General features: G+C 39.5%; 1 protein-coding gene across 2 annotated transcripts in view; it reads left to right on the forward strand.

The window, feature by feature from the left end:
• MTFR1 (mitochondrial fission regulator 1) overlaps positions 1-14,848 on the forward strand; it is a 57,788-nt gene that overhangs the window by 30,737 nt on the left and 12,203 nt on the right. For both annotated transcript variants that reach the window (XM_043879108.1, XM_043879109.1), the window contains one exon: positions 98-213. In XM_043879108.1, coding sequence (XP_043735043.1) covers positions 98-213 — 116 coding nt within the window. The remainder of the gene's footprint in view (positions 1-97; positions 214-14,848) is intronic.

The following is a 14,848-nucleotide window of genomic DNA, read 5'->3' on the forward strand; positions in this document are numbered from 1 at the left end:
GTAATGCTAGAGCTGAAGCTTTTCCTTTAGGTAATTAAGTGTTTCATTCTACCATTTTGGTGCCAGATGAAGAATTTCCCCTGTTTGTAACTTACAGCTGACCAGCCCTACGACAGAATGGAGCTCCAGCCCTCCGGGAGAGGATGCAGTGGTGTCTTTTGCTGATGTGGGATGGGTAGCTGAAGAAGAAGGAGAGTGTTCAACAAGACAAAGGTTAGTTTGGGTGGCTATCAGGCCTGAGATGCAGTATTCATTATTTTAGGATGACATGTTTGCAGTATTTCCTTGTTTTTAAACTTACAACTTTTTAAAAACTAGTTTTAGTTGCAGCACACAGATCTTTTATTTGTGGTATTTGAACACTTATTTGCGGCATGTGGAGTCTATTCATAGTTCCCTGTTGCTGTTCAGTCCCTAACTCATGTCCAACTCTTTGTGACCCCATGGACTGCAGCCCGCCAGGCTCCTCTGTCCTCCACTGTCTCCCAGAGTTTGCTCAGATTCATGTCCACTGAGTCGGTGATGCTATCTAACCATCTCATTCTCTGCTGCCCCCTTCTCCTTTTGCCTTTAATCTTTCCCAACATGAGGGTCTTTTCCAGTGAGTTGGCTCTTCACATCAGGGCAAAGTATTGGAGCTTCACACTCAGCACCACTCTTTCCAATGAATATTCAGGGTTGATTTCCTTTAGGATTGACTGGTTTGATCTTGCTCTCCAAGGGACTCTCAAGAGTCTTCTCCAGCACCACAGTTCAAAAGTATCAGTTCTTCAGTGCTCTGCCATCTTTATGGTCCAATTCTCGCATCCATACATGACTGCTGGAAAAACCATACCTTTGACTAAGACATATCACTGTCAGCAAAGTGATGTCTCTACTTTTTAGTACGCTGTCTAGGTTTGTCATAACTTTCCTTCCAAGGAGCAAAAGTCTTTTAATTTCATGGCTGCAGTCACCGTCCACAGTGATTTTGTAGCCCAAGAAGATAAAATCTGTGACTTCTTCCACTTTTTCCCCTTTTATTTGCCATGAAGTGATGGAACTTGATCCCGTGATCTTAGTTTTTTAATGTTGAGTTTAAAGCCAGCTTTTTCACTCTCCTCTTTCACCCTCATCAAGAGGTTCTTTAGTTCCTCTTCACTTTCTGCCATTAAGAGTGGTATTATCTGCATTCCTTGCCCAGGGATCAAACCCAGGTCCCCTACAGGGGGAGCACAGAGTCCCAGCCACTGACCACCAGGGAGGTCCCTGCAGTATTCCTTTTATTAGCCTAATATGATCTCTCGTAATTCAGTTCTCTTTTTTGTCCTTTTTTGGGGGGGGACAGGGGGAGTAGTCATCTTTTCTGTTCATTTTAAGGACTCAGCTAGTATTTGTAAAGTTCTTAGAGACATATAACTATTCTAGGTCTTTAAGAATTACAGAATTCCCTGCCCTTCAGAAGTTTACATTCTAAAATGAAACCAGAAAGACCTTATCATAAATGTGTTTAGATAAGTAGAGTAAATATAATGGTCTTATTAGAGCAAAGGCATCACTGTGGATCATATTAGAAGACTTGTGTGTATAGTCAAGATGAGTTTTGAGTCAAAGGAGACAGTGTAAGAGAGAAGTGCTTTCATTGATTTAATAGAGACTGAATAAACTATTGACTTCTGTTTAATAAACACTTAATCAACTCTTCATTCTTAGTAGGTATCAAGGATACAGAGATAAAGTAAGACACAGTCCTGTCTTTCAAGGAATACTTGGAAATATTTGCTATTTTACAAAATAGCAGATTACAAAATAGGAGATTTGCTATTTTACAAAATAGGAGATTACAAAAGGAAGTAAACAATAGCAATACTGGAAAGACTACTAAATAAATACAGTAGGCCACTGGGGATGGGAGGTTCAGCAGAGCTTCTCAAGGAGGGGATGCCAGAGCTGAATGCTGAGGTGTGACAGGAGCCATTCAGCTGGGAAGGCTGTATTACAGGGTGAGTGAACATGATTAAAGGTACTCATCAGGAGCCCACGTGGCATGTTCGGGAAATTCCAAATAGCTCTGTGAGGCTAGAGAGTAGCAGAGAAGGGTAAGCTGTAGGAGATGAATATGGAAAGTAGGTTGAGGTTTAAAGGTCATACACATTAGGGTAAGAAATTTATACTTTTTCTTCAAAACCATGTGGAGCCTTGGAAGAAGTTGAAGCACCATGGTAATATTACCAAATTTGTATTTTAGTTAAAATTTCCTGTAAACAGTATAAACAGTGGAAGGGAACCAGGCCAGGAAATAGGCTAAATAAGAGATGATAAGAGTTTGACTAAACTAAGAAACTGACAGAACACATGAGAAAAAGGACAAAAATCAAGGGATACTCAGAAGAATTTAAAAGACTTAGAAACTTTTTAGGTATTGGGGTTGAGAAAGGAAGAAACTAGGAAAACTCCTAGGTTTCTGAGTAGGATATTACGAGAATGGCGTAACAGATAACAAGAATATAAGAAAACAGATTTCTTTTTGGTGGACAGGAATAGGAGGTAGTCCAGGATGGACTGCACTGTGCTTGAGTGTCCTGTGGGGCACTTGCTCTGGAGGTGGTTTATGTCGTTAGATAATTGATAAGGACATGTGGATGGAATGGCTGATACCCAGAATGCTCAAGGAGCATATGTAAGACAAGAAATGCTGGCTGGATAAAGCTAGCATTTGGGAGTAAATAAGGGGGAAAAAAAGTGGGGGGGACTTCGCTACCCCCCAGAGGCAGCTGAAGAGGCAGGAGGAAAACCAACCGAGAGTGCTGTCATGGAAGGAGAGGTAGGAGAGCTTCAGGGAAGTGGAGTAAACCACCATCAGTGTCAAATAACTCAGAGGTGAGTAAACCAAAACACTAGCAAGTTTCCATTTTGTTTTGTAGTTGAAAGATGACTTTAACAAGAGTAATTTTATTTGAATGGTATTAGCTGAATAAAATAAGGGCCAAATAATTCAATAGCAAAGAAGAAATTTGATGTGAATGATAGGTAGGAGAGGGGCCATAGCATTAGATGAACAGACCACGTAAAGAGCCTTTCTTTTTTAAGATGTTTATTTTTTGACTAAACTTTTAATTTTGAGATAATTATAGATTCCTCTGGAGAAGGAAATGGCAACCCACTCCAGTATTCTTGCCTGGAGAATCCCATGGACAGAAGAGCCTGGTGGGCTGCCGTCTGTGGGGTCACACAGAGTCGGACACGACTGAAGCGACTTAGCGGCAGCAGCATAGATTCTTCACATGCAGTTATAAGAAGTACAGAAGCACAGACGCTACAAGGGTACAGAAGCATTCTCCATACCCTTTAATCTCCAGTGGCAACATCCTACAAAACGTGTGCATTATCATAGCCAGGATACTGACACTGCTGTAGTCAAGATGCAGAATATTTCTGTATTACAAGAATCCCTCATGTTGGCCCCCTGTTATAGCCACACTCACTTCCCTCCCATCTCCAAACCCTCCTTAATTAACGGCAACCATGTACCTGTTTTCCATTTTCACAGTTTCATCATTTCAAGATAGTTTAAATCAAGTCATGCAATATACAGTCTTTTGGGACTGGCTTTTCTCACTAAGCATAATCTCTAGTGATGCATCCAGATTGCTATGTGTAACAGCAGTTCAGTTTTTTTTTTAAGTGCTTAATAGCATTCCTTGGTATGGAGGGACCACAGTTTGTTTAACCATGCTGGCTGATGGGCATCTGGATTGATTCCAGGTCTTGGCTTCTCTAAGTAAAGTTAATGTAAATGTGTACAGGATTTTGAACCAGCCTGAGTTTTCCTTTCTCTGGGATAAATGCCGGTGAGTGGAGTTGTTGCTTCATGTGAGTCACAAGGTGGCGGCGTGTTTATTTTTTAAGAAACTGGCTGAATCATTACATTCTCACCAGCCAGTTTCTGCGCTTCCTCACCGTTTGATGTTTTCACTCTTTTTTCCTTTTTTATTTTTTGCCATTCTAATAGGTGCATATTGTGCATCTCATGAATTTGTATTTCCTTAATGGCTAATGATGAACATTTTTCTTGTGTTTGCTTTCTTCATATGCTTTTGAATAGAATGTCTCCATGTCTTTCTCCCATTTTCTAATTGGGTTTTCTTTTGAGAGCTCTTTGTATATGCTAGATATGAGGCATTTTTCAGATATGCGGTTTGTAAACATTTTCTCCCAAACGTAGGGCGAGTAGCACAAGTAAAGTAGGACAAGTTAGATTGTCTTTTCCTCTGTTAACAGAGTCTTTCACAGAGCAAAACTTGTAAATTTTAATTCATTCCTTTTTCCTTTTATGGATCATACTTTTGGTGTCACTACAAGAAATCTGTACCTAGTATTAAGATCCTTCAGATTTTCTCCTGTTTTGTTTTTTCAGGCTTATAGTTTTATGTTTTACAGTTAAATCTCTGATCCTTTGTCTGGTTTTGGTATCAGGGTAATAACAAGCTTCAAAAAATGAAGCTTATCTATTTTCTGAAGAGGTTGTGTAGAACTGGCATTGATTCTTTAAACATTTAGAAGAGTTATCCTGTGAGCCATCTGGATCTGGAGATTTCTTTTTGGTGACATTGACTGATTGATTTTTTTTTTCATGGAAAGGCATTTTATTTTAAACATAGCAGTGTGTTCCTGTCAATCCCAAATTCCCTGTCTATCCTTCCCTTCCACTCATACTCACTGGTAACCATAAGTTCATTCTCTAAGTCTGAGAGTCTGTTTCTGTTTTTGTAAGTAAATTCATTTATATCATTTTAGATTCTGCATATAAGCGATATCTGTGATATATGTCTTTCTCTGACTTACGTAGTCTGATAATCTCCAGGTCCATCTGTGTTGCTGCAGATGGCATTATTTCATTCTTTCTGAATAGTATTCCATTTTATATATTTATCATATCTTCTTTATCCATCTGTGGATGGACATTTAGATTTTCCATGTCTTGGCTTATTGTAAACAGTGGTGCAGTGAACACTGGGTGGATGTATCCTTTCAAACCATGTTTTTCTCCAGATATATGCCCAAAGGGGGGACTGCTGGATCATCTGGTAGTTCTAGTTTTAGGTTTTAAGGAACCTGAATACTGTTCTCTATAGTGACTGTGCCAGTTTACATTCCCACCAACAGTGTAGGAGGGATCCCTTTTCTCCACACTTTCTTCAGCATTTATGTTTTCCATATTTTTTGATGAGGACCATTTTGACTGGTGTGAGGCTGTATTTTATTGTAGTTTGATTTGCATTTCTCTAATAATTAGTGGTGTAGATCATCTTTCATGTGCTCCATGGCTATCTGTGCGTCTTCTTTGGAGAAATGTCTTTTTAGGTCTTCTGTGCATTTTTGTAATTTTTAATATTGAGCTGTATGAGTTGTATGTAAATTTTGGTGACTAATCCCATGTTGGTTGCATCATTTGCAAATATTTTATACCATTCTGTGGTTTTTTTCATTTTGTTTATGGTTTACTTTGTTGTGCAAATACTTTTGAGTTTAATTTGTTTAGGTCCCAATTTGTTTATTTTTGTTTTTATTTCTGTCAATCTGGGAGACAAATTGAAAAAGATACTGCTGTGATTTATGTCAAAGGGTCTTCTGCCTATCTGGTCTTAAAGTTAGGTCTTTAATCCATTTTGAGTTTATTTTTGTGTGTATGATGTTAAAGAATGTTTAATTTCATTCTTCTACATGTGGCTGTCCAGTTTCCCAGCACCATTTACTGAAGAGATTTGTCTTTCCTCCAGTTTATAGTCTTGCCTCTTTTGACATAGATTAATTGGCCATAGGTGTAGTTGAGTTTGGTGAGTTTTAAAATTATGAGTTCAAGTTCCTTAATAAAGTTATGTGACCATTTTATGAATTTCATATTGGAAGAGATGTAGTAGATTGTTTTTTTCACCTCTGAGGTCTCTAGTAATCTGTCCCCTGTTTCATTCCTGATATTAGTAATGTATGTTTTCTCTTTTTAAAATATTTGTCCATGTATTAATCTTTTCAAAGAACAAGATTTTTATTGATTTTTCTTTTTTTTTTTTTGAATTTTATTGATTTCTGCTATCATTTTCTTCCTTCTGCTTGCTTTGAGTTTATTTTGCTTTTTTCCCCTAGGTTTCTTAGGTGAGAGTTGATATTATTGAAACTTGCTTGTTTTTAATGTAAGCATTTAGTGCTGTAAACTTCTCAACATTGCTTTTATCTGCATTCCACAAGTTTTGGTATATTGTATTTATATTGTAATTTCCCTTGAGACAATCTCTTATAACTGTTGAAGTTAGAAGTTTGTTGTTCGGTTTCCAAATGTTGGAAATTTTGCTATTTTTCAGTTACTGAGTTCTGGTTTGATTCTGTTGTGATCAGAGGACACAACTGTATCCAGTTGTCCCTTGAGTAACACAGGTTTGGACTCTGTGGGGCTATTTGTATACAAATTTTTTCCATTTTAAGTACTGTAGTCCTGTACAATCCAAGGGTGGTTATCTGCAGAATCTGAGGCACTGTGGATGCAGAGGAACTGCAGATACGGAGGGCAGACTCTAATTTATATGAGATTTTGGACTTTGGTGAGGGTTGGAGCCCCTAAATCCTGTGTTGTTCAAGGGTCAGTTGTATTTTCATCCCTTTAAAAATTTCTTGAGGATTTTTTTAATGGTCCAAGATATAGGTCATTTTGGTTTATGTTGCATGAGTACTAGAAAAGAATGTGTACTGTTGTTAATGGAATGTCCTATAAATGTCAAATATATCCTGTTGGTTGATGGTATTGCTAAATTCTTCTGTATCCTTCTTGATTTTCTGTTCATTCTAACAGTTACTGTGGAGGAGGTGTTGAAGTCTACAACAGTATTTGTGGATTTCTCCTTTCTGTTCTATCAACTTTTGGTTTTCATATTTTGGAATTTTATTGTTTGGTGCATACATATTTAGGATTGCTGTGTCTTTTATCTTCTTATACTTATATAATGTCACTCTCTGCCCCTGGTAATTTTCTTTGCTCTTAAGTCCTTTTAATGTAATATAGCCACAATTGGGTTTTTTTTTTTTTTGGTTGACGTTTGCATAATGCATCTTTTTCTTTTGACTTTCATCCTGCCTTTATAGTCACCTTTGAAGTGAGTTTCTTATAGACTATTGTTGGGTCATATTTTAAAATTTATTCTGTCAATCTGTCTTTTAATTTTTGTATATAAACTATTTAAATACATTTATGTAATTATTATTTTGACACAGTGGTAAAGAATCCACCTGTAATGCAGGAAACTCAAGAGACACAGGCTCAATCCCTGGGTCAGGAAGATACCCTAGAGTGGGAAATGGCAATCCACTCCAGAATTCTTGCCTGGAAAACTGCATGGACAAAGAAGCCTGGAGGGCTACAGTTCATGGGGTAGCATGAAAGAGCGACTGAGCACACATAAAATTATTATGTTAGGCCTTACATATGCCACCCCCCACCCCATGCCTCCATTCTGTTTTCATTTTTTAATGCTTTTCTGTGAGTGACTTATTTTGAAATTCCATCTTCATTTGTGTTTTTGAGTGCCTCTCTTTGTATAGTTCTTTTGGTGGTTAATCTAGGTATTACACTGTGTATATCAACATACAGTTTATCACATTATATTGGTGTTGTCATTTTACCAGTTCAAGTCTTCTTTTATGACCTTCTACCTTCCCTGACTATTACATAATTTTCTTTAAAAACTTCTCTGCAGACACTTTGAATGACATAGGACAATATAATATTTGAAATGAATTTATTTTCTCAAGAGGAGAATTTAAATTATTATCATTGTTTTTTTTTCTGTCTGATGCAGTTCTTTTTTTGTTGCTTTGTTTCTGTTTAGAGAATTTCTTTGAGCCATTCTTTTTGGGTGGGTTCTGCTTGCAATAAATTCTTTTAGTTTTTATTAATTTGAGAATTACTGATTTTCCCAGTCTTGAAGGATATGCTTTTGCTGGATATAAGGTTAGAATTTCATAGAATTTTCTTTTAGTACTGAAAAATGTGCCAGTTTCTTCAAGCCTCCATGGTTTCAGTTGAGAAAACCTCTGTCCTTCAAATAGGACTCCTTTCCTATTAGGGAAAAACTTTCTCTAGTTGCTTTAAAATTTTCTTCTTTTATCTGTTGGTTTAAAAAATTAACACAAATTTAAATTAAAAAAAAATTTTGTCTCACACTTTTGAGAATACTTTCTGACAAAGGCCTTAAACAATGTCTGAGGTCATGTTCATGAAACAACCTCTAAAATAAAATGGACAGTTTTATTTAACTGATAAACTGATTTTTTTCAAGAGCTCCTAATAACATTTGGGGAGCTGGCAAACCAAACTATCCTAATTTAAATAAGGCATGTAAGCTATCAAGACTGAGAAATAGTTCTAATTTATCTGTGTTTAGTGGTGGGGAAATACTATGTAAAGATATCCTTATTCTTTTTACTAAAGTTGCACAATTCAAATTCACGTATAAACTAGTGAGATGTGTCTTACTATAAGAGCATGTCACCTCTCTTCACCTTCCCCAGAAAAGGAATATTAAGTCATTTACAATTCTTTTGCCATTACTACTTTTAATGGGGCTTCCCTAGTAGCTCAGCTGGTAAAGAGTCCACCTGCAATGCAGGAGACCCTGGTTCAATTCCTGGGTCAGGAAGATCCACTGGAGAAGGGATAGGCTACCCACTCCAGTATTCTTGGGCTTCCTGGTGTTTCAGTTGGTAAAGAATCCCCTTGCAATGTGGGAGACCTGGGTTCGATCCCTGGGTTGGGAAGATCCCTTGAAGAAGGGAACGGTTACCCATTACAGTATTCTGGCTTGGAGAATTCCACGGACTCTACAGTCCATGGGGTCACAAAGAGTCGGACACAACTGAGCAACTTTGACTTTTAATATTTACTTTTTGCTGTGCTAGGTGTTCATTGCTTTGTGTGGTCTTTCTCTAGTTGTGGCAGGTGGGGGCTACTCTTCATTGTGCTGCATGGGCTTCTCTCATCGCGGTGGTTTCTCTTGTTGCAGCTCTAGAGCACAGGCGCGGTAGTTGTGGGCTGTGGGCTGTAGGACATGCAGGCCCGGTGGTTGCAGCTCACAGGCTCTGGGGTGAGGGCTCAGTGGTCGTGGTGCACAGGCTTTAGTCACCCTGCAGCATGTGGAGTCTTCCCAGACCAGGGGATCAACCCTGTGTCCCCTGCATTGGCAGGCAGATTCTTACCCACTGCACCACCAGGGAAGTCCTGCCATTATTTTTTTGAGTACTTTTTCAGCCTTGCCTTTTTACTTCTCTCCTCTTAGGACCCTGATGACACAAATGATAGATCTTCTGTTGTTGCAGGTCACTGAGACTCTGCTCATGTTTTTTCCCTAGTTGGTTCATTTTTTTGTTTTCCTGATTAGATAATTCCTATTGTTCTGTCTCTAAATTTGCTGTTAGTTCCTTCTGTCTTCGTTCTGCTTTTGATCCTATCCATTGTGGTTTTTAGCTCTAAAATTTTTATTTGGCTTCCCCCCCTCTTTTTTTTTTTTTGCTGAGACTTTTTTTCCATTTGTTTCAAGAGTGCTGGTGAATGTTCACTGAAGCACTTTTATTGTAGCTGCTCTAAAATCGGTTGGATAGTTCCCACATCTCACCATCTCAGAGTCAGCATCTGTCAGTCGTCTTTTTTCATTGTTTGTGTTCTTTCCGGTTACTGTCATAAGAAGTGATTTTATTGAATTCTAGGTATTTTGAGTATCTGAGACCTTGGATCATTTAAACTTTTTCTTTTACTAATAGCTTTCACTAATAGCAAGGGAAGCGTGGGTGCCACTTTGTCACTCCCAAGTGGGAGCAGAAGTCCAGGTTTCCCATTCAGCCTCCATTCACCCTGAGGGCAGTGATCCTTATTTTCACCGGGCAGCGGTTGGGTGCTCCAGCTCTTCAGGAAGCCACCTGGAACACAATCCTAGCAGATGGGAGGATGCCTCATTACTGCTGGATGAGGTGCAATTCTGGGCTCCCCAAATTGTCTACACTACCCTACAGGGCTTCCCAGGTGGCACTCGCAGTGAAGAACCTGCCCGCCAGTGCAGGAGACTTAAGAGACACGGGTTCAATCCCTGGGTCAGGAAGATCCTCTGGAGAAGGGATGGCCACCCACTCCAGTGTCCTTGCCTAGAGAATCCCATGGAGAGAGGAGCCTGGAAGGTTACAGCTCATAGGGCTGCACAGAGTTGGACACAACTGAAGCAACTTAGCACACACCCACACATTGCTTATTCACCCTTGGAGGTAAACAGAAATGGCCCTCTGGATGATGTGCACACAAAAGGACTGCCTGGTAGAGGAAATGCCTTTCACTGTACAGAAAGGCTTCCCAGGTGGCACTAGTGGTAAAGAACCTGCCTGCTAGTGCAGGAGACATAAGAGACAAGCGTTCGATCCCTGGTCGGGAAGATCCCCTGGAGAAGGGCATGGCAACCCACTCCAGTGTTCTTGCCTGGAGAATCCCACGGACAGAGGAGCCTGGTGTTCTACAGTCCATGGGGTTGCAAAGAGACCGAAGTGACTTAGTACACATGCATCCCACAGGGAGGTGGGTAAGTCCTGGCTTTCTCCGACACTACCTTATAGGGATTCAGGCACCTCATTGCAGCCTGAAAAGGAGGGAAGTTAAGTCTTTGTGGCATGGTGGAGGTAGGGCTACAGTGTTTTCTGTGATGTTTGGCTGGAGCAGAGCCACTGTTTTATGTAAGTTACCTATCGTGGGAGGCTGCCCCTTTCTTGGTGTTTTGGCTAAAGAGCAGGCTTTTATTGGGGCTTTTTTTTTCTTCCCTGCATCTCTTGGCATTTCTGGGTTACCTGTTACTTGAGCACCCAGTCTGCCATATATAAGGCAAAAAGAAAACTCAGGGAACTCACTCCTATGAATTTTTTTTTTTTTTTTTAAATTTCAGGTCCTACCCAGTCTGCCTTCTCTCCACCTGAGAGTCATCTTACATTTGTTGTATATGTGATATCCAGAGATTTTAGTTGTAGTGAGGATGAAGAATAGTGAAAGTTTCATTTGCTCCATCTTCCTCAAGATAAGTCTCTAAAGGGCTTTTAACATAAATGTCATGTTTGTACTTGATGTGACATTATAGGGTAGCTATTATGGGGATTGTGGTTATAGAGTAATTGAGTTGGTATAATGGATCTGGATAATGGATTTTGTCTGTGATGTTGAAAGTAACTGGCTAAAGGATCTTTAAAAAGGTGCCCGGAAGTATTCCAGGCAAAGATCATCTGATTGTGAACAAAGTGAGAAGGAAACAGAGGAGATCCAGTTGGATCTGCCTGGTGCTCTAGAGGAGGAAGTAGACACACGGTGGGCGGTGGTCCCAGACTTCCAAGGTTAGTGACACGGCCCACATGACTAGGAGAAGTGGGTGGACTTTGTTTTGCAGTGTGGTGCTGTATCACTTTTTGCATCAGTTGTGATTAACTGTCATTGTTATTGTTGTTCAGTCTCTCAGTCGTGTCCGACTCTTTGCAACCCCATGGACTGCAGCATGCCAGGTTTCCTTGTCCTTCACCATCTCCCAGAGCTTGTTCAAACTCACGTCCATTGAGTCGGTGATGCCATCCAACTCTCTCATCCTCTGTCATCCCCTTCTCTTCCTGCCTTCAACCTTTCCCAGCATCAGGGTCTTTTCTAGAGTCAGCTCTTTGTATCAGGTGGCCAAAGTATTGGCGCTTCATGTGTATAAATCTAGATGTCTGGGGGAAGGTACTGTTATTTTCCTGTGGCTGAAAAAAAAGTGAAACTCACTCAGTTGTGTCCAGATCTTTGCAACCTTGTGAACTGTATAGTTGTGTCCAGATCTTTGCAACCCCATGGACTGAATTCTCCAGGCCAGAATACTGGAGTTGGTAACCTATCCCTTCTCCAGGGTATCTTCCTGACCCGGGAATTGAACCAGGGTTTCCTGCATTGCAGGTGGATTCTTTACCAACTGAGCTATCAGGAAGCTGATACCCTAATAATTAGGCTGACAGAGTCTCACCATCTTCCCACAGAAGGGAGCTTTGAGGAAGCTCTATTTGGTCAGTTTCATATACCAGATCAAGTGCTTTTTACAGATTGATGAAATAGCAAATTTACCATAGAATGTATTTTAATCAATAGGACAAAATAGAAGGGTGAGAGCTGATGGAATTTTACTTTGTCTTGACAATTACTTAATGCTGATCCTTTTACCAGGCCATCGGAGTCTTTTTTCACCTGTCACTTTGATATTAACTGCATTTCTATGGGAGTTTTTTTATAGCTTAAACTTGTAACTTAACTTAAAACATGAAATAGAGTACCTCTAAGATTCATATATAGCCATTTGAGTGTTTCTCTGCCTCACATTTATATGAAAGCCAAAGCTGTTCAATATATAATTATTTCTCCCTTGAAGTTTATGTTGGCATTTCTATAACAGTTGGTTACAGGGTTATGGTATTCTCTCTCTGGGAAAATGGCATAAGCATGAGTTATTGTACAATTGAATATTTTTTTCTAAATACTCTGAACTTGAGTTTTTCATCTCTAAATTGAAAGTGCTAATACCTACATTGAGAGAATTTTGAAAGACAACATGAGAAAACTTATAGCACAGTGGCACGTACTATGTGTCTTTTTCTCTTTACACATTTTCATTTCCCTTTGAATTAGTATATGTGCTGCCGAAGCGAGCACTTCCCTTTGAATTAAAAGAATAGCCTCTATCGCTTCTTGGCCTTTTGGCTAAGATCAAGTGTAAAAGAATAGCCTCAGAATTGAAAAGAAATCTTCATTTTTATAAGAAGCATTGAGATTCTTAGAAGGAGTCAATATAACTGATCGTCTTTCTCAGATAATTAGGTTGTTCTCTGTCATAATAATAGTTTCTGGAGACTGTATGGTCTTTGGACATAGACACAGCATAACATTTGTTCTCTGTGTGGTGAAATTAAAGACTATAATCTCTGTGGCTTCTAGAAGACATCATAGGCATTATCAAGTTTCTGATTGCTTTTGGAGTAGAGCAGTTGTAAATTTTACTTTTTAATTGTTGTTCATTCACTAAGTCATGTTCAAGTCTTTGTGATTCCAGTGACTGCAGCACGCCAGGCTTCCCTGTCATTCACTATCTCCTGGAGTTTGCTCAAACTAAGTCCATTGAGTTGGTGATGCTATCTAACCATCTCATCCTTTGCCACCCTCTTCTCCTTTTGCCGTAAGTCTTTCCCAGCATCAGGGTCTTTTCCAGTGAATTGGCTCTTTCCATCAGGTGACCAAAGTATTGGAGTTTGAACTTCAGCAGTCAGTCCTCCCAATGAATATTCAGGGTTGATTTCCTTTACGATTGACTGGTTTGATCTCTTTGCTGTCCAGTTTTTGCTATACAGTGAAGTGATTCAGTTATACATATACATACATTGTTTTTTATATTCTTTTTCATTATGGTTAGCACCAAGATATTGAATATAATTCCCTGTGGTATACAGTAGGACCTCATTGTTTATTCATCCTATGTATGAAGTGAAGTGAAGTCACTCAGTTGTGTCCGACTCTTTGCGACCTCATGGACTATAGCCTACCAGGCTCCTCCGTCCATGGGATTTTTCCAGGCAAGAGTACTGGAGTGGGTTGCCATTTCCTTCTCCAGGGGACCTTCCCGACCCAGGGATTGAACCCGGGTCTCCCGCATTGCAGGCAGACGCTTTACTGTCTGAGCCACCGGGGAAGTCATCCTGTGTTTGTACAATGTTTGCCATCTGCTAACTCCAGTCTCCCTCCTTTCCCTCCTTAATCCCTCTCCCACCTGACAGCCGCAGGTCTCTTCTCTGTTGCTGTTTCATAGGTAAGTTCATTTGTGTCATCTTTCAGATGCAGTGCTTAAGTGGTATCATATATTTGTCTTTCTCTTTCTGACTTCACTTAGTTTGATAATCTCTAGGTCCATTCACGTTGCTGCAAATGGCATTATATCATTTCTTTTAATGGCTGAGTAGGATTCCATTGTATATATTACCACATCTTCTTTATCCATTTGTCTGTTGGCATTTACGTTGTTTTCATATGGCTATTGTAAACAGTGCTGCTATGAACATTGAGGTGCATGTATCTTTTTGAATTATAGTTTTGTCTGGATATATGCCCAGGAGTAGGATTGCTGGATTGTATGGTAACTATTTTTAGTTTTTTAAGGAAACTTCCATATTGTTTTCCATAGTAGCTGCACCAGTTTACATTTCCACCAACAGTGCAGGAGGGTTCCCTTTTCTCCACACCCTTTCCAGCATTTGTTATTTGTACTCTTTTTTAATGATGGCCATTTTGACCCAAGTGAGATGGTATCTCATTGTAGTTTTGGTTTGCATTTCTCTAATAAGCAATAAGCAATGTTGAACACTTTCCATGTGCCTGTTGGCCGTCTGTCTGTCCTCTTTGAAGAAATGTCTATGTAGATCTTCTGTCCCCACCTTTTTAAAAATTTTATATAATAGCCAGGGTTTAGTTGCAGCATGTGGGATTTAGTTCCTTGACCAGGGATCGAACCCACGTCCCCTGCAGTGGGAGCATGGGGTCTTAGCCAGGGACCATCAGGGAAGTCCCTTCTGACCATTTTTTAATTGCCTTGTGTTTTTGTTGTTGAGTTATATGAGCTGTTTGTACATTTTGGAAACTAAGCCCTTGTCGGTCCCATCATTTACATGTTTTCTCCCTTGAGTAGAACATTATGTAGGGAATATCTAAATGTTTCAAAGTTAATTTCAGTTTGTTCATTCTTTATCAGTGTTAATTTCCAGTTGTATCTGATTGCCCACATTCATATCAAACTATGTA

The sequence above is a fragment of the Cervus elaphus genome, chromosome 21 (assembly GCF_910594005.1).
Source record: "Cervus elaphus chromosome 21, mCerEla1.1, whole genome shotgun sequence".
NCBI classification, from domain to species: domain Eukaryota; kingdom Metazoa; phylum Chordata; class Mammalia; order Artiodactyla; family Cervidae; genus Cervus; species Cervus elaphus.